Source organism: Nicotiana tabacum, chromosome 19 (genome assembly GCF_000715075.1).
Source record: "Nicotiana tabacum cultivar K326 chromosome 19, ASM71507v2, whole genome shotgun sequence".
In the NCBI taxonomy this organism is placed as follows: domain Eukaryota; kingdom Viridiplantae; phylum Streptophyta; class Magnoliopsida; order Solanales; family Solanaceae; genus Nicotiana; species Nicotiana tabacum.
In genome coordinates, this window is record NC_134098.1 from 120,415,922 (window position 1) to 120,443,250 (window position 27,329).

The window sequence follows — 27,329 nt, forward strand, 5'->3', positions numbered from 1 at the left end:
AATTGACAATTGGAAGTGAAAAGTACCAAAAATATACTTTAGACTTTAGAGGAGTCCGGAATCAAAGTGTGGTATTTTTGGACTCAAGCGACCAAAATTGGTTTAAAAAAAAAGACTGGGCACCATAATATATATAGCGCGGTGAACCGTAACAGCACGTTTGTCCGTTAAGGTATAGCGCGGTGAATAACCGCGCTATAGGTATAGCGCATATATACCGCGCTATACATAAATGTTGGGCCCACCAATAATTCTTCTGCACTTAACTAACACACCAATAATTCATAGGGGTATAGCACACATATTTAAGGCGCTATACATCAAATAATTGTACCCCGGGCTGGTTTTTTCCTTATTTAAGGAGTTTCAGGATTTTGTAAAAATTCATTCAGGATCCTTCAAGTCTTCCGAAATATTTGTTCATTAAATATTTGTTCGTTAAGTTATTTTGTATTTTGTCATAATGTCCGAAGAGCGAAAAATTAGGGCTTCATTATATTGGGGTGGGAGGTGGGGGTGGGGTGAGGTTGTGGTGGAGAATAATTCAGTATTTTATAGTTGTTCTCCACAATGTCATGTTAAGTTGCCACTTACAATGGAGTATGATACATTGGTATCGTTTTTATGTAAAAAAAATGAGTGTGAGCAAACGTTCAGTGAATATTAAAGTAACCGAAAGATATCCGTATTTTGTTATTCCGCAAGGGGTTGCTTGTTATGCTGAGTTTAACATCGAAGACGATGAAACTCTCACAGATTTTTTGAGGACTTCGGATGAACATCGGGAACTTCTTGTGATAAAAATGTTGGAAATGTACGTCAAGGCTGAAGACGTTCGCAATAATGAAGTTCCGCAAAGTAGGAATATCCATCAATCATCGGGTGATTATTTTGGAGCAGTTTTAGCCGAATAGGCTCCGGGTGAAAGAGTTTGGCTTGATCTAAACTTATATCCACGGGCGAATGAGGACCGAGAATATAATTTCTCTACATAATCCACAAGCCGAGTGGTAAAATTTAAATTTTTCTTGCGTTACGATGTTTATTTTTATGTATTGAATTTGTATTAACACTCATATATTCTACAGGGGGTACCGGCTAGATATGAATTTTACAAGTTATGAACCGACAGATAGTTGGAATATTCCTAGTTTTGGTGTGTTGGATCATGTGCATCATGGGATATCAACACATTATGATTTGTAAGTTATGTGATAAAGTGTCTATGTAAAGTTTGTACGAATTTGAGAAACTCATTATTTTATTGGTTGTGCAGTGAAAATGAGTAACTTGAAGATCCTATCCTTACTCAATTGCCTGAAGACAACACATTTAATCGGGATCTGGAAGATGCACAGAGTCAGGAAGAGAATATTGATTATGACAATAATGCTGATGAGTTTGGAGATGACACGCCCTTCCCTGATGAGGGTGATGATGATGAGGGCGAGAATATTGAACCTGATTTGATGAGAGAGCATGCTCCACCTCCCATTAGACCAAGTGTGTACGAGTCTCATGTGCCATTTCATTCAAGGAAGATTCCCTACCTTTATCATTTACCAAGTACACCGGATGTGGATGCCCTCACAAGGGATCTTGACGAAATTCGGACGTCAATGTGGGATGAATCTAGAGCAACGGTGCTGCCAAAAGGAATGCTTTTTGCTGATAAAGCGCGCCTAAGCAGAGCGGTGTGAATGTACAACATAAAAGAGTGTCGTGAGATCGTGGTTCATGAGTCATCTCCAGAAGTATACAAGGTTATTTGTCGTAGATGGTTTCAAGGTTGTAATTGGATGCTTCGTGCGAGAAAGCTGGAAACAAATATGTGGGTTGTGGGTAAATACATTGGTACCCATAATTGTAAAATAGACACATTCAGTGGGAATCATTTTAACTTAAATGTTAACTTGATTTGTCTTGTCTTGATTCCACACATTGAAGCGTCCATAAATTACAAGATCAAATAGTGTATAACATTTGTCCACCAAGGATATGGATGTACCATTACCAAAAGAAAGGCATTTCTCGGGCACAAACGTGCATTTGAAATTATTTATGGTAACTGGGATAAGTCCTTTGCCTCTCTACCCAGGTACATGGCCGCATTGCAACACTGTAACCTCAGGACTATTGTTGAATGGAAGCTTGAGCGGAGTCCGGGAATACCAGAACACATATTCAGATATGTGTTTTGGGCATTTAAAGCATCCATTGATGGTTTTGTGCATTGTCGGCCGGTAATATCCATAGACGACACTCATGTCTATGGAATGTATGATATTAAGTTGTTGATCGCCGTTGCAATAGATGCTAATGGAAGTATATTTCCCATAGTATTTGCTATTTGTGCCAATAAAAGCCAAGAGACATGGACATTAATTTTGAACCACTTGAAGGAGCACGTTGTCAGACAACGTTCAGGTATTTATCTAATATCCTATCGGCATGGTGGTATTTTGACTTCTGTACAGAATTTGTGTGCATGCCAGGAACTGTATGCCTACCACCGTTACTATGTGAGGCACCTGAAGGCTAGCTTCTAGAGGGCTTATCTGAACAAGGACTTGCATGATTTAATGTGGATGGCTGCAACCGATCACCAAAAGTGTAAATTCAGGAGGCAAATGGAATTGATCAGGAAGGAAGACCAAGGAGCCTATAGTTGGTTGATGCGACATGAGCTTGACAAGTGGACTTTGCATGCGGATGGTGGCAGAAGATGGAGAATTCTGACTACAAATGTGTTAGAGTCTTTCAATGGGTTATTGAGGTCTGCACGTGGATTGCCTATCACTGCCATGGTGCGAATGTCATTCAAGCAGATGGCGGAGAGGTTTGTTGAAAGATCTAGAGGTGCATCGTCATTAATGGAAATGGTTGTTAAATTTATGCCAATACCAATGAAAAGATTTGAGAAATACAGGAAGCGAGCACAGTGACATTCATTTTTGTAGTATTGCAACGAGCGAAATATTTTTGAAGTTCGCACTGCTATTCATCACAACCGGGAGAATAATACACACACCGTCAATGATGCCAGAAGGTTATGCTCATGTGGGAAATTGTCCATCTATCACATGTCGCGTTCACATGACATGAAGTGCTTTCAACATACAGGTTTCGCGACAACAAGGTTCGTTGATAAAGAATATAGTGTTGCTGTATACTTAAACACCTATAGTGGATAGTTGCAGCTAGTGGGTGCTGAGCATTATTGGCCGTCAGAACTATTTAAAATGGTGTGTAACAAGGATGATGTGAGTCAACAACAAGTGCAAAAACGAACGCATATACCGAACCAAATAGATATTGGTGATACCGTTTATGTGCGTAAATGTGGCATATGTTCGTCCTAAGACACAACCGTCATAAATGTCCTTCAGCTGGTTTGGGTGCGGTTGTAATTCAGCTCCCGGTGGAAGTTCATCCAATGTGCCCAATTATCAAGGATACACGTAGTTTTTTTTGCAGTAATTTGTTGTAATAAGTGTATGTAAATGTTCAGCTTGCAAAATGTATGAAATAAAATTATATTTCCATTGGGGTTACATTTAACTGCTATTTAGTATTAATACTTCAGTACAACAATTTAACATACAACCCAAGAAAATAAACAATTGTCATTCGCAATTATCGTCGTTGTCTGGCACTATTTCATTGTCATTGTCTTCATCTTCTTCGTCAACTTCGTGTGCGTACCCTTCAAGACCGAGGGCATCGTAATCTACGCCCCAGTTGACACACATTTCTCTAATTTTATCGCTATCATCAATAAGACCACTTGCTTGATTTCTACAATAATATGGGATTCATACGTCCATCATCTGTGGTAGAAACTTAGGTAGTCCCTCCCACTCGACATTGGTAGGTAGAAAATAAATGTGAATTTCAAGAATGGTATGATGAATCCATTAATCAGGAATACTACAAATCATGTTTGCACTACGTTTGGAATATGACCGGTGAATACGAGCAACTCCAGATCTTTAAACTACAACAACAACTTGTGGGAGTGAAGGAGAAACTAAAAGAGCCAGAAGAAGAAAAAAATAGGTTGGAAGAGAAATTTAAGTGGTTGAAGTACAGAATAATGGGCGATAGTGACTAAACAAATACATGGATGTATTGAGTGTAGTATTTTGTCTTTATGTTTTGCGTGTCATGTATTATCATTAATTGTACCGAATTTAAATTATGTTAAGTTGTCATTTTTTATTTGTGTTGTAGTATTAAACTAATAAATAACCCGAGAAATAAAAACACATGCGCAAATTATGTAAAACATAAATAATGTTGCTATTATATATTTTATGTCATATATACAGATAATAATAAATGTCAATGTGTCCAACAACCTGTATGCTTTAAATCATTGGCTGGCCTGAGGCGCATCCCATCCCGCCCGGCTACGCTATCAGGATCATACTCATCACGTCACCTCTTTATCAGAGGATGCGCTGCAACATGATCGTCGGTAAGGCTGGCAGACTTGGTAGAAACGGTCGTCGGTCCAGCAGTAACCTACAGAATAATAAGATATTTTAGTATATGAAATCTAAATTACTAACGTATGTGTTAGCTAAAATATTTTTAATGGTCATACCATGGTCTCGGCGGGCTCCTGAATAAAATGAGTCGTGTACGGCATGTCAGTATCGCACAAAGTGGCCTCCGTGATGGGTGATGATGATGTCTTTAAAAAAAATAAAAACGCTTTAGATACCGATGACTAAATAATGAGATAAAAACAAATAGAAATAATAGTAATACAAACAAACTTGCGCGTGAGTAGCAACACACTGCTCAGTCAGAACATCGGGGTGCACTGAAGTAGATGAAGTATGTGACACATCCTTAGTAACCCTCGATGATGAGCCATAACTCAGTCGTCGTCCACTATGTACCTCTCATATCGGACGATCCTCAGTAACCGTTAATGGTCCTGCTCGATCAGGAAAATAGTGATCCCACTCCTGCTGCGTAATGGTCGTGCCCGCGATCAACAATGGAGCTGACGGGGTCAACCGCGAAGTCCATGGCGACAGCTATAGGCTGAATGACGGCATATCATGAGGAGCATCATATGGCTCAGGGTGGTCACCCGGTTGATCATCTCTAATATCATCTACAAGTTCCTCAACGCCCCCTTGTGGGGGACCCCGTCCTCGCCGACCACCATGACCTCGTGGGACACCCCTTCCTGTATGGCCACACCTGCCATGTCTACCACGTTCAGGCTCCACTACTGGCCCGCGATGGTAGTCCTCTAGCAGCACATAAGCAGCCTCGTATCCTAATCGCTTATCATCTCAGGCACGCCTTAATGTCCGGGCACCCATATCTGTAACTTGACTTCCATACTCGTGCAAAGCTATCGCTCCCTCGCCGGTATGCTGCAGCATCTGCAGTCCTAGCTGGTAGAACTGATTTAATCCAATAGCCTACATAACATGTCAAATAATAATTATGGAATGATAATTTAATGTTATAAGTAAGTATAACAAATAACAAACCAGTGTCTCATGCCTCCCAGCGTATGGAATGTACCGACCACCTGCGCGATGAACGGGGTTCCCGATATGAAATCGGGTAATGCTGCGATACCAGCCCATATACTCATGCTCGCCATCCGTACGCTCAGGTGTAAGGGGTGGAGGAATCAGGTCATACATCTGGTCCCAAACCTCAATCTGGGCCTCTAGCCAGTCCACGTATGTCTGGTCGACCCTGGAACGATCATCCCACTGGTAGTGTGTCCTAAGCCAAGCGGGAAGGATAGATATAAGCTGCGGTCAACCAAACTGGCGAAGGACTCGCTCGGTGGCATGATACTTGACAATATCGAGACATATCAGTGGGACAGAAAAGCTCCACATAGCTAGGCCGTGGGAGCAATAATCAGGCAAACCAGCTATGAGCGCATCGCTGTATAGCCTCCATATGAACTATTAATTAAACACATAAATCGTGAGTAAACGCAACACATATAAAGCCAGACCAAGTAAACTTAAGTATACACGTATCTGCGTCCTTCAAGCAAAATCCAACAAATCCCTGTAATACGAGAGATGATGTCGAGCCTCGACCTTGCGTCCGTAGCCTCGCCTATCAACCCACCTCCTAGCTAAAGGGAGAAACAGTGGAGGTGGTGCATCCGGAGCGATGGGTGGTAGAGGTGGCTGAAACTGTAGGAACCGCTCCCAGGCCCAAACCTAATATACATAGTGGGCGTAAGATTTTAAGTTATTATTTTATTGTGTATGTTATAATCATGAAAAGAATTGACTATGTTTTCACCTAATATACATTGTGTCCATGCAATCCCGTATATTCGCTAAGAGCATACGGGTAAGCTACAGGTAGTCCATCAACCGGCAGACCAAAAAAAACCTCCACGTCCTCAAGCATGATGGTAGCCTCGCTGATGGGTAGATGAAACATGTGCGTCTCCGGTCGCCACCGCTCTATCACAGCCATGATCAACGCCCAGTCGAACTGCAACTGGCCGATCTCTATGATCCTGTAGAAACTCGTATCCTGAAAGCGTCTAACTATACGGGGATGGAGTGGGTGAGCCCTAATGAACTCTCATATATCGTCTATACGTCTGGCGCGGAATGTCTGGGACAAACACTGCCCATCCCATGCGTACGAAGACCTATGCTCGGCCTATAGCAATAGTAGCTCTAGCAATGCAGATCCAGGACGCACATACGGAACCTCCATGACGATGACTGTAAATTGAACAATATTAATTAAAGTATTTTTCTTTTTAATTGCTTAACATCTTTAAATATATTGTAATATCTTTAATATTAAAATTTATTCGATATTTTTACTATATTGTTACTTAGGTTTATACATTTTTTATATTATAATTTTATATGTGAATTCACTATTTTATATGTTGGTTTATCATTTTATATATTAGTTTTTTATTTTATATGTTACTTTATTATTTCATATGTTAGTTTGACTATTTTATATGTTTGTTTATTATTTTATATGTTAGTTTCTTATTATATGTTTGTTTCTTATTTTATATGTTAGTTTATTATTTTATATGTTAATTTATTATTTTATATGTTGATTTATCATTTTATATGCTAGTTTATTATTTTATATGTTAATTTATTATATTATATGTTGGTTTATCATTTTATATGTTACTTTATTATTTTATATGTTAGTTTGACAAATATTGTTGTTTTTTAATGTTATTTTCTTATGTTTGTTGACTAGAATTCTAGAGATTTTGTGTTTGAACTATCTATCTTTTTTTCCAGATAGTTTTGGGTTTAACAGATAATTAAATAATTAATTTCAATAACTACAAAGATACTACGCTAAAGGGTACTATATTTTACTACGCTAAAGGGCACTACATTACAAATACGGGCACTACATTAAAATTACGGGCACAACATAACACTACAGGGAACTAAACAACATTAAAGTCACATATTAATATATGTACAACAATAACATCTAAATAAGATTAATTACTCCTAAAATAATAATTTATCTATTTTACTAATCTTTTAGCACATAAAAATATAATCCGGATAAAAAATAACAAATTAATTTAATCACAAAACAATCACGAAAATACATATACCACAGTAAAAATTAATTAATAAATATTTTTTATAAAAACTACAAACATTAATTATTCATAAAATAACAATTTCTCTATTTTACTCATTTGTTTAGCACACTAATAATATAATCCGGATAAAAAATAACAAATAAGCATTTTTTATACATGAGTTTTAACAAAAAAATAAGTTGTAATACCTCGATTTTAATTTTTTTAAAAGTTGAAGATTTGATGATTTGGAGCCGAAACAAGCAACCCACTACACGATAACGGCTTAGATACGATGTTAGTTTGCTACAATACCGAAAATCTATACTTTTTGTGGAATCGATGGGCTCCAACCGAGCTTTTTTTCTTTAAAAATTTGGAGAGACCGCTGTAATGGGGAATGAGAGGGGTTACTGGTTCGTCTGGTGGGGAAGGAGAAGAGCATGCTTTTTTATATAGGTATAATGCCCATATATACCGCCCTATACTATAGTACGGTATATGTGGGCGCTATATCTTTTCGCCTATTTTAGTTCAAACAAAATGCGATTAAATACTGCGTTATATTTTAACGGATAAATGTATCGTTAAGGTAGAGCACAGTGTTTACGGTCTTTTTTTTTTTTTTTTTTAACCTATTTTGATCTGTTGAGTCCAAAATGGTTTCGGACTCACTCTAGAGACGTGGGAAGTGAAAAGTACGAAACATTTTAGGATATAGAGCGAGTACTAGTGAAGTGAAAGTATTTATCATCCTTTTTTTCCCTTCTGAAATTAGAAACCAAATTGCAATGATGATACCCAATTTCTCTTTTAAAGTGTGTACTCTCCATTATTCTTCACCAGATTTGCACCTTTGAAAACACAAAAGCTGCTTTACACAGATCACACCACCCCCTTTACTTTTCGTCGCACCTATTGTTCTTCTCCATTGCAAATCTCGGATTCCACTCCTTCATGCTGCTACCTCTCAGTTCTACTCATCAACAATGGCAATCATAACTGAAGAACCAGACTCACCAACTCCACAGAAGAACCAAAAACCCCTTAAAAAACCCAAGTCAAAACCTCCACAATCCACCTCCCAAAATGCCACTAAACCCACAAAAACAACAAATGCAACAACAAACCCACTTCATTTCTGGTTCTATTTCACCATTTCAGTCTCTCTTATAACCCTCATATTCATGACCCTCACTTCTCTTTACCCACAAGACCTTAAAACATGGTTCCTTAGCTTGCCTCCTAACCTACGCCAACACTACTCTAAAGGGCAAAATATTAAAGTTCAAATCACCCCTAACCAGCCCCAAGTTGAAGTCTTTACTATCCAAGAAGGACCCTCAAAGTCTTCTGATCATGTACTTATTGTACATGGACTAGGATGTAGTTCTTTTGCATTTCAAAAAGTTGTCAACTTTTTGGGGGTTCGAGGTGTTCATGCTGTTGCTATTGATCTCCCTGGTTCTGGGTTTTCGGATAAGACGATAGTTGTGGAGGAAGAGAGTGTGGGTGGTGGTGGGGTTTTAGAGAGGTTTAGGGATATGTATAATGAAATTCAAGAAAAGGGTATATTTTGGGGGTTTGATCAGCTTGTTGAGCAGGGATATGTGAACTATGAGGAAAATAAAGTCAGGGTTTCAAAAAGAAATGTTGTTAAGGCCATTGATTTGGGACCTGAAGAGATGGGGAAAGTGTTAGGCCAAGTGATTGATTCAATGGGACTGTCACCTGTGGATTTGATTTTGCATGATTCTGCATTGGGTTTGAGTGCTAATTGGGTTTGGGAGAATCGAGGATTGCTTAGAAGTGTGGTGGTTCTAGATAGTGCGACGAGTGGAACAGCATTGCCATTGTGGGTGTTGGAAATGCCAGTTGTGAGGGATGTTGTTTTGGGATTTGGATTTGCTTTTAGGAGATTACTTGGAACGTGCTGTTCGAAGTCGGTTGGTGACTTGGAGGCTGAGGGTCATAGGATTCTTTTGAAGGGAAGGGATGGAAGAAGAGCTGTTGTTGGGATGGGGAAGAGCCTAAATTGTAGCTTTGATTTGAATGAATGGGCTGCTTTAGATGGAGTGAAAGGTCTACCAATGCAAGTAATTTGGTCTGATGCCTTGTCCAAACAGTGGACCGAGGAGGGACGTCAAGTTGCTGATGCAATCCCACAGGCTAAATTTGTCACTCATTCTGGTGGGAGGTGGCCCCAGGTGAGGATAAAGAACATGAGTATTCATTTTAATTTTGTCTGAAAATGTTAATTCCTATAAATTTGAATGAGTTTAGGGCGAGTATCAAAGAGATGTGTGTTTCGATCTGCTTGACGTATAGAGTGGAATTGTGAAGGTCATAGTTTTTGGTGAAGATGCCCGAATGAGGCTCCCCTAGACGTGGAAGTGTAGGCATGTATGATAGTTTATTCTTATTTATATGCTAACATGATTAGTCTTTATCTTGAAAATTCTGCTGTGAAAGCATAAAGCAGTCGAATAACAATGCCAAACAATTTAAGGCTGGTTGAAGATCAGTTACTTTAATTTTTCTTGACACAAAATCTAGAAGAAAATTCTCCTAATATTTTCACTTGAAATATGTGTCTAAATCTAGAAGAAGATTCTCCTAATATTTTCACTTGAAATATGTGTCTTGAGACCAAATAGCTCAAGCAGATATAGAAAGCACTAAAAAGTATCTCTTGTTTCACTTTTATTTTTAGAGTAAGGATTAAAATACCATGTTGTGATGAAAGAAGCTGGACAAACTTGATAGACGATTGTGGATGACTCGGATTGAGTCATACATGCAACAGTGGATACTTTTTTACACCTACTTGATGCTTGTTTATGAAATTATTAAATTATGAGAAAGAAAAAAGAATACCCAAATTGCTAGCTGGATGGCCCTGTGCTGCATTTCCCCTCGTCGAATAGCATTATAAGTTAAACACAGGGGCTTATGACTTCTAGGCTCTAGCTGAATACTCCTTGATTCTGGAGAAGTGTTTGGCAATAACATCCTTAGTTAATATCATGATTCTATTCATGTGATAATTACCAAATCTGTTATGATGGTAAGCGCCCTCCACTTCCAACCAAGAGGTTGTGAGTTCGAGTCACCCCAAGAGCAAGGTGGGAGTTCTTGGAGGGAAGGATGTCGAGGGTCTATTGGAAACAACCTCTCTACCCCAGGGTAGGGGTAAGGTCTGCGTACACACTACCCTCCCCAGACCCCACTAGTGGGATTATACTGGGTTGTTGTTGTTATTCATCCATTTATTTGCAGAATTGTTCATCACTAGTGAAGTTAGTCTTTTTACTTTTCGAAGATAACAATTTATTGATTTGATGGAACCCCCCCCCCCCCCATACAAGTTATAAATAAGTACTTATTAAAACATAAATAAATGAATGGAATAAGTGAAGTTATTATTTGACCATAGCATCGTGTATGGCGATGTTACTCGTGCTGTAATGATCAAATCTTTTCTTCATTCACTCATTTGCTTAATATGTAGTAAGTGAAGTTAGTATACTTAATAAATAAATAAATGAAATAAGTGAAATTATTATTACTCAAGCCGAGAGGGGCTATTACCTGATAGCTTTAAAAATGAGTTCCTTAGTCCGTTAAGCTTCTCTTAGTGACTGCACTATTGGTATTTAAAGTGACATTTCTATTTTTTTATTAATGGCTGCCGATGTGGAGACTACATCATCCAGTCCCGCTGATATGGGGGTGGGAATTGGCTGTGATATTACACTCTCTCCCTTATCCTTCTTTCTCCCCCATCCACCTCATTACCACAACCACCTACGCCATTGCCACCTTAAATGTGTTTTTTGCATAACCTTATGTTTGGTGATAAGGTTATTACCTATGTGTTTATTTGTATAATTACGCCTGGTATCATCAATAATATCCATACAGGACCATAATCATCACAATTTGGTACATCTTTCTGCTTACTAATTCATTTTCTATCTGGAATTCATCTTAAGGCAACTTCTTCATAATAATCCTCAAATCATGCCCTTAACTAGAGCCTCATGAAGCTTTTTGTCACTTTATGAGCTCCATTTCATAATTTGGCCTGCTTGGCTGCTTTCTCACGGATAAATTCCAGTCACACTTGCTTAGCACATTCCAGTTGTAATCTACGACATAGCTTATTGACAAAAAATAAAAGAGAAAATAAGCAATTCCGTCTTTTAGCAGATTAGTCTCATTTGCAGATCAATTCACGAGTACTCGGAACTGTACATGAAAGGCAGCCAGATTTTCTTTATGAATTTAACAAAGCCTCTTCACACGTAGTGTCTGTCTGATAACTTGTGAAGGCCGAGCTTTAAACTTTTCAACTAAATGCTTCTTGGTCTTGGACCAAAAATGTTTGAAGAGTTCAACTCTCTCCTCTCTAGTCCAAGTCTTTGGATACCAACCATTTTCAGATGCGTGCAATTTAAATACACGTTGTCAGTGACTGATGCACTTTAGGGTAATGATCATGATGCTCTTTTCTTGTTTCTACCTGATCTGGTTATAAAAGTATAGCCTTGTCTGTTGGTATAGTAGTTTACCTATACCGCTACACTGATGTGTAAAGGAGCATGGATATGGCATCAGCTGTGTGCTGTGCTGTGAGCCTGTGAAGGGGATGCTCTGCATGTTTGTTCATGCAAAGGAACTCGAATAATTTTCAGAAACTTGTCTTTACTTGATTCATATGCATGCCTGTTGATACCAAAGTTTTGCCATTTTTTCCTTTAAAGTTTGAACTATACAGATGTTATAGGGTTAATTTCTTTTTGACAACAGAACTACTAATAGCTTAATTATATATGTTGCTCAAAGATGATCTAAACACCTTTTTGCTGATTTTTAGGAGCATAATTCTGAGGAGATAGCTGAAAGTATCTACCAGTTTGTCTCCTCCTTGCCGAAGTCTGTGAGACAAACTGAGGAAGAACCTGTACCTGAACATATCCAGAAGATGTTTGATGAAGCGCAGAGTGGTGATCAACACCACCATCATGGCCATGGCCACGAGCATGGTCATAGCCATGGACATGCTCATGCTGGATATATGGATGCATATGGGCTTGGTTAGGGGTGGGCCATGTGATTTGCTCTCCATAAAATGCACTCTTTGATTGCTTTCCAAGTTTTAAGACTAGAATAGATTCATATATCATACCATTATTCCTCCTCTTCTTTTTTCCCGCCTCTAGCTGCAGTTTCATAGTGGTACCTGCTCAGAGCTTTTCTGCTGTCTAATTTTTGTTATTGTACAAGTGTTGTATTATGCATCCGATCAAGTTGAGAGTTTGTAATGTAGTCTGAGGTGTAGTCAGACTGATGCTTGGCTGCTACACCCTAAATCCTTCAAATACGTTTAATCTCTTTGTAATATGCATACTTGTGTGCTTAACCACTGTATCCAGTTTCTGCTTTCAACCGTCCATCCAAAGCATCAAAGCGGAACTCAAACTTTATGTCTTTCCCTTACTGGCTCCTCCTCCCTCATTATTTGTGACCGAGTAACACACATGCACCTGTGTGGTAGAAGAAAAGGAGTTGAGACTTTATAATAATCAAATTTTGTATTCAACAAGATGGGAAATGCACTCAAGGGAAGCCGGTTGAGAATTTAAGTCTCGGTACAAAACATTAGGTGATTTCTTTTTTTCTATCAAAACTTTGGTGGATAGAGTTATCTAGGTGATTTTTTTTTATTTATCAAAGCCTTAGTAGATAGAGTTATTTGATACATATTGCCGGTGGAATGTAACATGTATCCCGTGAAATTAGTAGTAGGGGGACGATCACGATCTAGTCAAATATGGAGGTAACTTTCAAGTTTTTGACAGTTTAATGATCTATGATCTACCTCTTTCTGCTGTAATTTCTTCTTTTGAAAATATTGTCTAGGAATTATATACTCTTGACAAATCAAGCTACGTACTAGACTTTATTAGTCATATTATTAGTTTTTTTTTTTCTAAAAAATATATCCAGCAATAGCATCACGTGTAATATATAAGTAGCACATACAATTCACATTTCAGGTTAAGCGACTTGATATCTGTATTTTGAAAAAATCTAATCCCCACTTGTACCTTTTCCAATACATAAATTTCGCCTTTTATCAACTCCGCTAAAATCCATCGGCGGTGCAAGTTAGTCCACACCTTATCCAAATACGCGGTATGCGGCACAAACACCATTATCTGACCATGGGATGTTGCTGTGATGATGACGAACAGCTTCTCCAGCCACTGAACCCTTCCGACATTCAAAACTCCGATCAAATTCCGCCGTCCTCCTCCTCAACCTCCGTCGTCAACGGCGGAGACACTGTGATATCTCCGATGAATTCCAATTTTTCGGCCTTGATATGCCACGACACTCTACGCGCCATCCTCGAGAAACTCGCTCTCCCAGATTTGGCGCGTGCGGCGTGTGTGTGTAGGATCTGGAACTTGGTAGCCTCCGATCGTGAAATGCAGACTAAGGCATTTAAGGTTCCTTGGAAGATCAAGGACGTCATTGGGGATCCTACCTCCGGTAGCTTCTGGAGGGATAATAGCCTCTCCAAATTCGCCATTTCTCATCGCATCGTCCGTGGTGATAACGTTGCTAGTCTCGCCGTCAAGTACTCCGTCCATGTATACTCTCTCTTTGTGTATTTTCTGTATGTATATATCTCTTTGTGTATTTTCTGTATGTATATATCTCTTTGTGTATTTTCTGTATGTATGTATATATATTTTTTTCATTTTAGAGTCATTTTTGTTTTTTGTCCTTAATTCAAGGTCATATTTTGATGTCTAAGTCTAAGGTGAATGATAAAAATGTTGAAAAACTGGTGAAAGAATTAACAGAAAGAGAATAAAATCATAAACTTTTTTTAGTGCTGGAGTGTTTGTGTTTACAAGGTGTATGGGTGAAAATTGTTTTGTGTGTGATGAGAGACCTTGTATGGGTGAAAATCATAATCAAGCTTTGTGAATAATTATGAGAGACCTTCATTTCATATGTTATTACAATTATAAATGGATAAGCCATAACTTGTTCTTATTCTTTTAAACTAATTATTTGCGCTTGTAAATGATGTGGGTTTCTACTTGGTTAATAATTTCCTTTAATTGACAGGTCATGGGTATAAAACGCTTGAACAATATGCTGAGTGACCATGGTATATACTCGAGGGACAGGTTACTCATTCCTATTAGCAATCCAGACTGCCTCATCAATGGCACTTGCTATATAGAGCTGGATATATATGCAAAAAGGGAAGTGGCAGTTTTGTATCTTGAAGGTGGCCCTGATCCAAAGCTCACTACAATGTTAAATAGATTGACATCAGAGAGGAGCAAGAAAAAGGTGATTGACTCCCTTAGGAGAAGCATGCAAGTTGATGGTGAAACTGCTCAATATTACTTTGCTGTATCAGATGGTGACCCTCGATCTGCTTTCACACAATTCTCTGAGGATCTGAGGTGGGAGAGGGAGGTAGGGTTCACTTAACTTGTACATGTCAAAATGGTTGATCCTGGTAAAGATGTGTGAATGGAGAAGTAATGCGTCCCTGAGTTGCATTCGGTTCTACAAAGGAATAATGATCCTTCGTCGGAGTGATTGGAGGAGATGAATTCCATCTATTAGAATTGCTGTTACTGCCAGCAAAACATCAACAAGTTTATTCACGTTGTATGTAATTCTATGTAGTCAGATACATTTCGGTGGTTTGTTGCTCTGTATAAGTGTTGAATTCCATCCACATTCTTGTAAAATTTACGCCTAAATGAATGGAAACTTGTATTATCCGTAACTTCAGCTGGGCTTACTGCTACATCAGCTAACTTGTCAAAGAATTGTGGAGCAGCAGCCCCTTTTGCTCGGTTAAATCTTTTGCTACAGAAACTGGACGAGACATTGCAGTGCCATGGGTGATCTCTTCATTTCTGCTATATGAGCTAACATTTTCTGCAACATTGAAACCAATAGATTCTTGAAACAGGACAAAGGCCAGTATGAAATTGCCCTTCGCCTTATTCTCATTTGGTTTCATTTAGACTACACAAACTTGCAAGTAATGCTCATTTTTGTGCACCATATAGTTGGAGCAATGCAAAACATAAGATTGCTTCTCGGATTATCTCAGGAGCACCGAAACAGCATTGTCTATCCACCTAGAAAATTGATCCCTAGAGAGGATTAAATAAAAGAGAGAAAAACAAGCAATATATATTTCTATTTGTATCTCAGTCAAAAGAGCTTTTTATTTTGTGGAATGAACCATTTCCTTTCTTTTCGTGGAAAAAAATTATGTTCAAGTAAGCAAATATGTTATGGTTCTAGGAGTCTATCTATCGTGTATAGACTTTAAGGGCGTGGTGGCCTACCCATCGAGGTAAAGTCAGGACCTAAAAGATCGAATGGAACAATATACCATTTGAGATTTCGTTTAATGGTAACAGCACGCGTCGGTTAGGAACACATCAAAAAATAAAAAATCATAAGATGACTCCTCCAATCTGAATACTTCCTTCTTTGAATTATGGTTTCAAGAACAATCTATTCGTGGTGTATACATGAAGTAGGCGAGAGGACATAAAAAGAAGCCTCTCCCTCTGATGTGCGCTGAATTTCCAATACAAGAAATCAGATTATGGAACTTCAAAAACGTACTCCACAATCTATTACCAGCAAATAAAAGGATCATTTTTTCAATCAACTACCAGCATCTAAATTGGAGCCTTGCACATGCTGGACTTCTATGAATCTGTTATCCCCTGGTACGATTATTTTCAAGTGCGGCCAGCTCTTTTTCCTGCTGCTCTCTGAGATAGCTCTTGGCTGTTGTATTTACAATCTTGGCTGAGAAGTTCAGGAGCATGAGCCACACAACAGTGTTCCATATGGAACCAGGCGATAAATCCCACTTTTTTGCCTGCAGTATAACATAGGTTTTTAGTTCATGATTGTGTTTTGTATGTATGCATAAGAACTTAAACTGCATATTTGTTCAACAAATAAAAGTTGACATCCTCGTGTAAAAGAGGCCATCCAGACACGAATGAGATTGACGAGTCAAGGGACAAGCAGGTTAACTAGGATCTAATAACTCTACCATACGAGGTCATATTTGTGGTATAGATAACTAGCCAAGGAGATCTTCAGGGACAAGCTATGGGTGTGAATACAGACTCTGATTATGGTGGTTGCATGTTAAGCAGATATTCTATGCCAAATTAGTAGGTTAATTTTAGTCAAAGTTTTTTCTCATAAACTTAGTTGAAGAGGATCTCATATGGTAATACACCTTTTTTCCCTTTTCAGATGATACAACTCTTGTCAGCATAAAAATAGTATGTAAGGCTTGGCTTTTCTTTTTCTGATAAGTTGACTTGGGCTATATTTTTATGCATACCAACTAGATGACAACTAACTTTCTTTGAACCAAACCTTCTTACACCTATAAAGCAACAGTAAAGTTCAAGATATATTCCAGCTCAGAAGGTGGAAGGAGAAAGTTACCTTTAGCATAGGAAAACATGCATGAAGCAGTAACGACAGCATTACCTCAACATTAATTTTCTGATGACTCAGTGTATTACCTTTACGTTAGACACTGGAGGGGACACTGCCATGTACTTCTCTCTAGCAATATGTAGTTTGGAAATGATGTTTGGCAGAAGCGAAGCAACTCCAGGGATGAGACCAAGCACCCGAACTAATTGATTTTCTATCAAGTCCAACAGTTGATTATTGCAAAGTGAGATGATAAATGCTGTCTGCAAAGTAACTTTCACAAATTAACAACCAAACTTTAATATGTCAGTTGCGATATGAAGCTAGCTACCTGTTTGTTTTCTGTTCTTTGACATCATATTTTTTCGGCTCTTGACCAAAAGTGAAGAGTAATCAGTTTAAAAATGCTCCAAAACGCACACTTATAATCCATACAAATGATCATAGATAAAGTTTGTCCAAATTAATCTAATTGACAGCGCATAATAGTGATTAGTATACTGAGGGTGGCAATGTTAGTTTGTAAAACAGGGTATTTTTACAGTTTTCATCAAATCTTGGCAATCGGAATTTAATCACAGGCGATTGTGCAGTAATTGATGGTCCATAGTCATGAAAAGGGGGAATAAGGACGGACTGATGGAGCAGACTGGGCAGAACACTGGTGGGGGGAAGTGAGGATAGAAGAAAACATGAGGGAGAAGAAAGCAGGAGCTGGAGAGCCCGGTAACGGTATTTCCACCTGTCTTATACCTTAAGACTCAGCAAAAATACATGATATAATCTCTTTTAAATGAAGTTTGCAAACATATTTGGCAAGCATTCAAATACTTATAACTAGAGAAGCATTGGGAGCTTAACAACAAATGATAACATTTGGTAGATGCAGACCTGTATGTGAGTCTTAATAATTGCCTTCCCGATCAGTGTTGCTATAAAGAATTTCCAAAATGGAATACCAAATTGGCCACACATGATACCAGCAAGGTCAAACAGAGGATTTGGCACCTTCACAGGAAACAAAGAGAGCACTAAATAGGCTATCAAAACAAACATAAAAATGGATCGGCAGCAACAAACGCATCATTCATAAAAAGACATATACGTTGTAAAGGACAAGAACACAAATGTGTAACCCCACAAATGTTAGAAAAGACGAGAACAGATTGTATCCCCACCCCAACCCCACCTTTTCTTTGCGAGATATATGGTACAGACGAGTCTCCAGATCTTTTGGGTGGGGGGAGGGGAAGGGGAGAGGAACTAAAACATGCTAAATCGATAATGATAATTGCAAGTAATTAAATGATCAAACTAACTATTGAGATCTGGAATAAAATAAGATTCTAGAAAATTAACTTCACAGCCACAAAGTGGGGCATCTAATTGTGCACAGAAGTGCCCTTGTTTCCAGAAATGAGAAAAAAAGAAACATCAGAAAAATGAAGAAAACAAAATATATCAAGACTAATTGTTCATACTTATTTTATGATGAAATTTTAAGAATATAGCAGCAACCCAGGGAGAGACTGTAAACGAAGACATTTCATTATTTATCAAATGATAAAAAATGAGGAAGCAGTCAAGCAGTAAAAGGTACTTTCTTCTCTCCTCTTTCTCTGTCTAGGGGGAAGGGGGTTAGTGAACTTCTTCTAGCATAAGTTATGTTTAAAAACCTTAATGAGGATTGAAAAATAAAGCAATACAGAGGTCAAAAGGAGGGGTTAATAGACGTAATTTGAAGAAACTCTGTTGGAGGGACAAAATAAGGTCCCAGCAAAACGTGAATAGTGAGATAGGATTTACCGAAGCAAGAACCAGAATTGTGAAGAAATTCAAATACTGTCTGTTAGAAAGAAGCCACTGTTTTATCTGTTTTAAGTGGTTGCTGATAATTCCACTATCTTCTTTTGAACCAGAATCCAAATCTTCCATAAGTTCCCCTTCGCTACCAGAGATACGAGCTGCAATTTTCAAGAGCACGGGAAACATCAGTACCACATTAATCCGGTGACTCCGGCCACTCTGCCACTAATGCATTACTGTAAAGCGGTGCTGTGCAAGATTATAATTGGAACTATATATCCAAAATTATTAGTGTTGTGGATAACTCGAAACATTACAGAACTGAAAAAATACACATGAAGTTGAAGAAAGAAAGAAGTTCTATTGCTCTAGAAGGAAGATGGTAGGTGGGCTTAGATAAGGAATATAGGAAACTATCTTCAAAGCTTCTGCGGAAATAACATTCCCAAAGGTATTCCAAGCTGAAGGTATAAAGAACTACCAGTTGTAAAATTTTCATCAGGCCCTTAGCCAGACTAGAAAATATCTCCAACAGAATTAAAAAGATCAAGGAGGAAAATCCAATTCTCTTTCTTTTTCTTTTTTTCCTTTATTACGAAGGAGAGGTAGCTGGCCCTCACATGACATAACTGTGCTCTGCCCCAAGGACTCCTGACAATGACATTATGAGCTTTTTCGCCAGCTTTTTAGAAGTCGGAAGGGAAATAAATATAAATGGATTAAAGTACGATTGCCAAAAAGATTGATACTTGTCGTCCCAAGAAGAGATGAAGAAAAAGATTACAGAGATTAAGAAAATATCCTGCAATACAATTATTTGGAGTAAAAAAGTTTCCAGAAGTTCAAATGCGAGGTAAAGCACCACTGTACAAGAAGAAATCGCATTGGAAATGCTGCTTACCAGCTCTAGAGATGAAATAAGGAGGAAGCTCTCCAAGAGCTGTTCCAATACCCCACAATATAGCCTCCAACTGAACCTGATTCAGTATACTAGTCAATGGTACCCGTGCGCGGGAAGAAAACAATGGTGGACCAAATTCAGAACAATCCTTATCCAGCCATGAAGGACCACTTCTTAACTGAATTGTATCATATGGAGCACCCTTTATGTCAATCCTTCCGCAGCTCACAGATTTTATTGTGAGTAGAGCAATATGAGGGCCCAAGTACAAGACGAAAGTGTGCAGACCAGAGCCTTTTAGAACAAAGAGAGACAAGGATGAGGAATGACAAAAATATAAGTGAAAGAGTAAAATAAACTGCAATTATAGTTACCACCAAAACCACTTCCAGATAATTCTATAAACAATAAGACTTCCACATATCAGCAATAAAGGAAAATATATAGTTGTTGAGAGATTAGGTCAAGAAACCAGAATTGAAATGACTTAAAAGTCCGACTATGATCTCCAATAAAGAAAGCTCATGTGAGAAGCATGATAGTATGTGTAGAATAGTCAGCTCGCTCAAAATTATTTTAATATAATGATCATTATTCCACGCCAAACATAATTTTTAAAAAATACTCTTGACACAAACTAACACACCGATGAACTTCAAAAGCTTGCTCAAGAAACAGGAACTGCTTGACAATGTGATCAAAGAAAAGATGGTCAAGTCCAGTTGCCAACTATTTTGCAAAGTCCCGTCTTCATGTACTTTGGACAGAACACAAATGGGATTCAGCTAAAATGCTGTATTAAAGAAAATGAGAAAAACACGTATTACCTACAATAGTCGGTTCCTGTTGGAGATGATCTCATGATTGATTAGGGAAGGTAAAATAGGAGCATAGATGACAATCATACCATAGTAGTGCATTGCTAAAAGTTGGAACACAAATACTATCTCAAAGAAAATACTTACAACTTAAAGACAATGCTATCAGCCTATCACTCACTTGATAGAGAACACTGAACAGACTTCATTTTTGTCATAAGAAACACCAAACAGAGTTATTTTAATTTTATAATGACATGCCAAGAGCAAATGCCCACTCACCCAGCCCGATTGATGAAGCCACGCCAAGAGCTAACCACCAGAGTCCAAACCGAAGATAGCTGAGAAGCTCCTGAACCGGCTGCAGTGTCTTGAAGAAAAGCAAACATAAAGTCAAAACAAAAGAGTAAAAAGTTAGAGGAGCATGCATGTGACACAGGATAGCAAGGACGATTGGAAGATAATCCACCCATGCAGGAATAAAATGTATGAATTGTAACTCTCAAGTTTTCATAGTTTTAAGAGATCAATGGCTAAGAATATCTGTAGCTATTAACTAATGATAAACAAAGGTCTTACCGCTATGATGTGAAATTTGGAAGGAAAAATGATGTAGAAAAGATTGACTGCCCAGGATATAACTTAAAAGTCCATTTAAGAAAAAGGAACAATTTCAAATTGCTCTTATTGCTTCTTTGTGAAATACTGGATGAAGATTAGTTTCGCCCAAGTAGATTTAGTTTGAGAAAGCATGTTATATGGGAGAAAAATCATCTCCAAACAAGCATCAAAAGATACCATAATTCTTAAGAATGTACATTAGGTCCAAACAGCGGAAACATAAATGCTTCATTACTTGCCACCTCCTCGACCCCTACTCCCCATCCCAGCAGAAATGACATAATGCTCCTTACGTCAGCTATACCCTAAATCCTCTAACTTTAGCAAACTCTTGCTACGATAACCTAAGTTGTTCGGACTCTTCACTTCCAGTGCCGCACCCCTATCGATACGACGTGGGTATGGGTATGGGTGTGGGATCCGTGTCGGATCTGGTCAACCAATTTTGGGTACTTTGACCAAAATCAACAGAGAAATTTGGGACAGATACAATGATTTTTGAAAACAAATCAAAAGCTAGGGTGATATAGAAGAAAATGGAATACCTTGTATATATAAATTTCTATGTCAGTCCTTTTTCTTTTATCTCCTTCTAAAATTCTACTTTTGTTCAATATTTTCTCCTTCTCGGAATACCTTGTACGTTTTTCACATAATGTCTCATAATTTAGACATATTTTTATAACTCTATTTTTAAATAATTGAATTATTTTTAGCCGAATCCCCGCACCTGTATCCGTACCTGGATCCGAACCCCCGAATCTTTAAATTTAGATCATGAAGGATCTGACCTCTAGATCCGCAACCGTATCGGATACCCACACCCGAGTCCGAGTAATTTAGACGATAACAAGAAGGAAAAACAAAAAAATTCCAAGAGCCCCGGATTATTAGTATACATGTAACATGGTAGACTAATGGGATGTTAGAAATGTGTTATTTAAGTTCCTCAAGTCACATTGCATCTGCCAGACTGCCACTATGAAGAAATGCATTGTAACACAAGAACAAAACAACATACCTCCTCATAGGCCCTGCCACTTTTGAAAAACAAAATCCCACCTGCGGCTGCTAGCAGCATGACCACAAGACAGCTGCACTTGACTATGCTGTTAACTGAGAACTCTTGAAGACACTTTAGAACAGCTAAAACGAAGAATTTCACTGTCTTTAGTGGCTGGTTCGTCAGACTCAGATGCTCCAGCTCCCTATTATGTTTGTTAAGGAGTCCTGATGGAATATATAAATCATCTTCCCAAGTTAAAATCACCATTTCAGAACTTAGTATTTTGTATACAGGATGAACAAGAGACTACAAAAACCTTCACAAGATAAACTTTTATCAAATCACTAGACGCCTAGGATTAAAGAGAGCCAACATAGGCTTCACAAGTTGTAGTCTACATATTTATTGGTAGCACAATCGGCATAGATTCACTGATTCTACCAGGCAAACAAAGTTGGACTTCTCACAAGACATCACTCAATTAACCCGAAGGGGTTGGCATTTTGGTCAAACTTCCAAATCAAAACCTCCTAAGTTTAATCCATACCCCAACCCCCAGATTAAGCTTACCAATTTCCAGAAATATAAAATAAGTAAGCCACCACGAATCAGTTAAAATTTCAACTAGAAGCCACAAGGGCTAGACAGTTGATACATCCAATCCAGAAAAGAAAAGAAAATACAATAATACGAGTAAGTTATTACCTTTTACACCACAGCTTGACAATATTCAAAATTCAGATACTCTTATGACATCATAAATCCATAATTTCCCCTTCTTTTGATAAAACCAAGTAACCACCCATCCCAAGTTATGTAACACTATTTCCTTTGTGGGACGGCATAAAATATTTGCAACCATTCAATTTATGTGCAACTTTGAAGAATTTTAAATTCATTAAACTATTCAGAATTAGAACCTTGATGTGATGTTTCCTTTATCAAACTAACTTTTCAACTTACTTTAAACTCTTAAAATTTCTGCCTTCCAAACACCAGTTTGTATCCTAAGTTAATGTAGATTAAGACACGATCTGTACAAGAGACAGTTGCTTCTTAACCGTAAATTACTTGCACAAATAGCTATATCAAATAGGAATTGTCTTTATATGATATCGAACGAAAATCAGCGGGCACTAAAATAACTGGCTAGGCACAAATAGAAAACAAAACTAATTTTCACATTTCAGTGACCTGAAGTTTTGCTAAACAACATCCATCCTCAAGGGTTGTACTTCCCATTTTGGCCTATTTAACTAAAAATCAAAAATGGCAAAAGATACAAATCACTTGATAGTCTTTCATTTTCCAGTCAATTATTAACTACAACATCTAATTTCATCTTTTTGTTTATCAATCACCCCTTCTCCTTTTATGCCTATTCCCAGCACCAGCAGCTCTAAGTAATGCATTAAAGACCCATTAAGATAATTTTGCAGCAAACGAATTACTTTCTTTCATTGTTAACATATACAAAACAACCTCTCTTCAACGACATCAATAACTACAGCAGCCTTTAGAACAAATAATACTTTATGGATGCGCCCAAAAGGAAATAAGCAGAAACCAGATCCTCAATCCACATAAAGGTAAATAAAAACAGAAACTTTGAAAGGAAATCCCCAGAAAAGATAGAGAAATATGCACACCCTCAAGCCAACAAAAAAAAAAAAGAAACTTTGAAAGAAAACCCCACAAAAGATAGAGAAATATGCACACCGTCAGGCCTCAAGCCCTTTAAAATATTTGGAGAAAACCTGACAAAAAGATATGAGATTTAACTGACCAGAAGCAGAGTTGTCGACGTGAAGCTGAGGATCAACAACATGGTCTTGCTCTAGGGACCCCATTTTCACGCACACACACTGCTGTCGACCAACAAAAAAATGAGAAAAATACCCACGGCGAGAAACCAACGGTATAACGGGAAATTCCAATATGCAAGGGAGACGTTGAACTGTTGAAGTCTAAATCAATCTGCCTCGATATACGGGATTTATTAAGAGAATATTTTTATATCTTCTTGGAACTGAAAAAGAGACGGAATAGCATATTGTTTGGATGGTTGTTAATCGCTGTAATTTAAAATGTTTGTTTTGATTGTTTAATTAAAATTAATTGTATTATATTATTAAATTTATTGTGCGGAATAATGAAAATTTTTATTTCTTGAAATAACCGATTTGATATGGTGAGATTGTTTTCTATTTTTCTTTCTAATTATATTACTCCATAATTTTATTTATCTTTTATTTTTTTTATTTTAATTCCAAATCTCCCTAGTCCGGAATCAAAATATGATTCTTTTGGACTTAAAGAACCAAAATATGTGAAAAACAAATATAGAGACCAATATATATATATATAACACCTTTTTAAATGACGTTATATATATAACGCATTTCCTTATCGCACTATACATATTATGTGGGCCCATCAATAATTTTTCTGGGCTTAACTGACATAACAATAATTCAACTGGGTATAACGCCCTTATTTAAAGCGCTATACCTAAAAAACTTGTACCCCGGATTGGTTTTTGCCTTATTTAAAGAGATTAAGGATTTTCTAAAAATCCATTCACAAATATTCTCAAGTCTTCTAAAATATTTTTTCGTTAAGTTGTTTTGCATTTTGTCATAATGTCTAAAGAGCGAAAAATAATGGTTTCGTTATATTGGGAGGGGGGTGAGGTTGTGGTGGCGAATAACTCAGTAATCTATAGTTTATCTCAACAGTGTCATGTTAAGTTGCCACTTACAATGGAGTACGATACATTGGTATCGTTGTTATGTAAAAAAATATTAGTGTGAGCAAATATTCGATGAACCTTAAAGTAACCGGAAGATATCCGTATACTGTTATTTCGCAAGGGGTTGCTTGTTATGCTTAGTTTAACATCGAGGACGATGAAACTATGAGAGATTTTTGAGTACTCCGGATGAATACTGGAAATTTCTTGTGATAAAAATGTTGGAAATGTACGTCAAGGTTGAAGACATTCGCAATAATGAGGTTGCGCAAAGCAGGGATATCCCTCAGTCATCGGATGGTTATTTTGGAGTAGTTTTAGCCGAACAGGTTCCGGCTGAAAGAGTTTGGCCTGATCTAAACTTATCTCCACGGGCGAATGAGGAACGAGGAAATAATTTCTCTCCTAGTTTACATAATCCACAAGACGAGTGGTAAACTTCAATTTTCCTTTGTGTTACGATGTTTATTTTTGCTGTATTGAATTGTATTAACACTTATATATTCCATAGGGGGTACCGGCCAGATATGAATTTTACAAGTTATGAACCAACGCCCAGTTGGAATATGCCTAGTTTTAGTGTCTTGGATCATAGTGGTCCATCCGGGAGTCATCACCAACAGGATAATGTCCATCATGGGATGTCAACATATTATGATTTGTAAGTGAAGTGATATAGCTATATGTAAAGTATTTATCAATTTGAGTAACTCATTATTTTGTTGGTTGTACAGTAAAAACGAGCATCCTAAAGGTCATGTCCTTACTCAATTGCCCGAAGACGACATATTTAATCGGGATCTAGCAGATGCACAGGGTCAGAAAGAGAATGGTGATTATGACAACAATGTCGATGAGTCTGGAGATGACACACCCTTCCCTCATGAGGGTGATGAGGAGGAGGAAGAGAATGTTGGACCTGATTTGACGAGGGAGCATGATCCACCCCCAGTTAGACCAAGAGTGTACGAGTCCCACGTGCCGTTTCATTCAAGGGAGATTCCCTACCTTGATCATTTGCCAAGTATGCCGGATATGGATGCCCTCACAAGGGATATTGACGAAATTCGGACAATAATGTGGGATGAATCTAGAGCAACGGTGTTGTCAAAGGGCATGCTTTTTCCCGATAAAGTGCGCCTAACCAGGGCGGTGCTAATGTACAACGTAAAAGAGTGTCGTGATATCACGGTACGCGAGTCATCTCCAGATGTATACAAGGTAGTCTGTCATAGATGGTTTACAAGTTGTAATTGGATGCTGCGTGCGAGGAAGAAGAAAATTAATATGTGAGTTGTGGGTAAATACATTGGCACCCACAATTATGAAATGGACACATTCAGCGGGAATCATTTTAACTTGAATGATGACTTGATTTCTCTTGTCTTGATTCCACACATTGAAGCGTCCATAAGGTACAAGATCAAAGAGTGTATAACATCCGTCCACTAGGAATATGGGTGCACCTTTACCAAAAGAAAGGTATTTCTCGGGCACAAACGTGCGTTTGAAATTGTTTACGGTAACTGGGATAAGTTCTTTGCATCTCTACCCAGGTACGTGGATGCATTGCAATACTTTAACCCCGGGACTGTTGTTGAATGGAAGCTTGAGTGGAGTTCGGGAATACCAGAACATATATTTAAATATGTGTTCTGGGCTTTTAAACTAGCAATTGATGGTTTTGTGCATTGTCGACCGGTAATATCCATAGTTGTTTTTGCTATTTGTGCCAATGAAAGCCAAGAGATGTGGACACTATTTTTGAACCACTTGAAAGAGCACATTATCAAACAGCGTTCAAGTATTTTTCTAATATCTGATCGGCATGATGGTATTTTAAGTTATGTACAGAATTTGCGTGCATGGCAGGAACTGTATGCCTACCACCGTTGTGTGAGGAACCTGAAGGCCAATTTCCAGAAGGCATATCCCAATAAGAATTTGCATGATTTAATGTGGATGGCTGCAACAGATCACCAAGAGTGTAAATTCATGAGGCGCATGAAATCTATCAGGTAGAAAGACGAGGGAGCCTATCGTTGGTTGATGCGACATGAGCTTGAAAAGTGAACTTTGCATGCGGATGGTGGAAGATGATGGGGAATTATGACTACAAATGTGTCAGAGTCTTTCAACAGGTTATTGAAGTCCTCACGTGGATTGCCTGTCACTGCCATGGTGCGGATGTCATTCAAGCAGATGGCAGAGAGGTTTGTTGAAAGGGCTAGATGTGCATCGTCATTGATGGAAATGGGTGTTGAATTTATGCCAATACCAATGAAAAGATTTGAGAAATA

General features: G+C 38.0%; 3 protein-coding genes across 3 annotated transcripts; 2 read left to right on the plus strand and 1 right to left on the minus strand.

Annotated features, from left to right (window-relative positions):
* The first annotated feature begins 8,262 nt into the window (after positions 1-8,262).
* LOC107806323 (protein AUXIN RESPONSE 4) lies at positions 8,263-13,049 on the plus strand. Its single transcript, XM_016630460.2, has 2 exons — positions 8,263-9,801; positions 12,474-13,049. The coding sequence occupies exons 1-2, from the start codon at positions 8,584-8,586 to the stop codon at positions 12,696-12,698; spliced, it is 1,443 nt and encodes a 480-aa protein (XP_016485946.1). The 5' UTR covers positions 8,263-8,583; the 3' UTR covers positions 12,699-13,049.
* A 606-nt stretch (positions 13,050-13,655) lies between these two features.
* On the plus strand, positions 13,656-15,422 carry LOC107806326 (F-box protein At1g55000-like). Its single transcript, XM_016630462.2, has 2 exons — positions 13,656-14,256; positions 14,744-15,422. The coding sequence occupies exons 1-2, from the start codon at positions 13,798-13,800 to the stop codon at positions 15,116-15,118; spliced, it is 834 nt and encodes a 277-aa protein (XP_016485948.1). The 5' UTR covers positions 13,656-13,797; the 3' UTR covers positions 15,119-15,422.
* A 693-nt stretch (positions 15,423-16,115) lies between these two features.
* On the minus strand, positions 16,116-24,265 carry LOC107806324 (vacuole membrane protein KMS1). The gene is made up of 8 exons (XM_016630461.2): positions 24,064-24,265; positions 22,293-22,501; positions 20,933-21,020; positions 19,833-20,126; positions 18,932-19,089; positions 18,017-18,133; positions 17,212-17,388; positions 16,116-16,544 (listed from the first exon to the last, which is right to left on the minus strand). The coding sequence occupies exons 1-8, from the start codon at positions 24,125-24,127 to the stop codon at positions 16,380-16,382; spliced, it is 1,272 nt and encodes a 423-aa protein (XP_016485947.2). The 5' UTR covers positions 24,128-24,265; the 3' UTR covers positions 16,116-16,379.
* Between the last annotated feature and the right edge of the window lie 3,064 nt (positions 24,266-27,329).

Coding starts and splice junctions, on each gene's coding strand:
- LOC107806323 (XM_016630460.2), top strand. CDS start 8,584: ATGGCAATCATAACTGAAGAACCAGACTCACCAACTCCACAGAAGAAC. Junction 9,802..12,473: donor CTGGTGGGAGGTGGCCCCAG/GTGAGGATAAAG, acceptor GCTGATTTTTAG/GAGCATAATTCTGAGGAGAT.
- LOC107806326 (XM_016630462.2), top strand. CDS start 13,798: ATGCGGCACAAACACCATTATCTGACCATGGGATGTTGCTGTGATGAT. Junction 14,257..14,743: donor CCGTCAAGTACTCCGTCCAT/GTATACTCTCTC, acceptor TTTAATTGACAG/GTCATGGGTATAAAACGCTT.
- LOC107806324 (XM_016630461.2), bottom strand. CDS start 24,127: ATGGGGTCCCTAGAGCAAGACCATGTTGTTGATCCTCAGCTTCACGTC. Junction 22,502..24,063: donor CGTCGACAACTCTGCTTCTG/GTCAGTTAAATC, acceptor ATATTCCATCAG/GACTCCTTAACAAACATAAT. Junction 19,090..19,832: donor TTATTTCATCTCTAGAGCTG/GTAAGCAGCATT, acceptor TGAAAATTGCAG/CTCGTATCTCTGGTAGCGAA.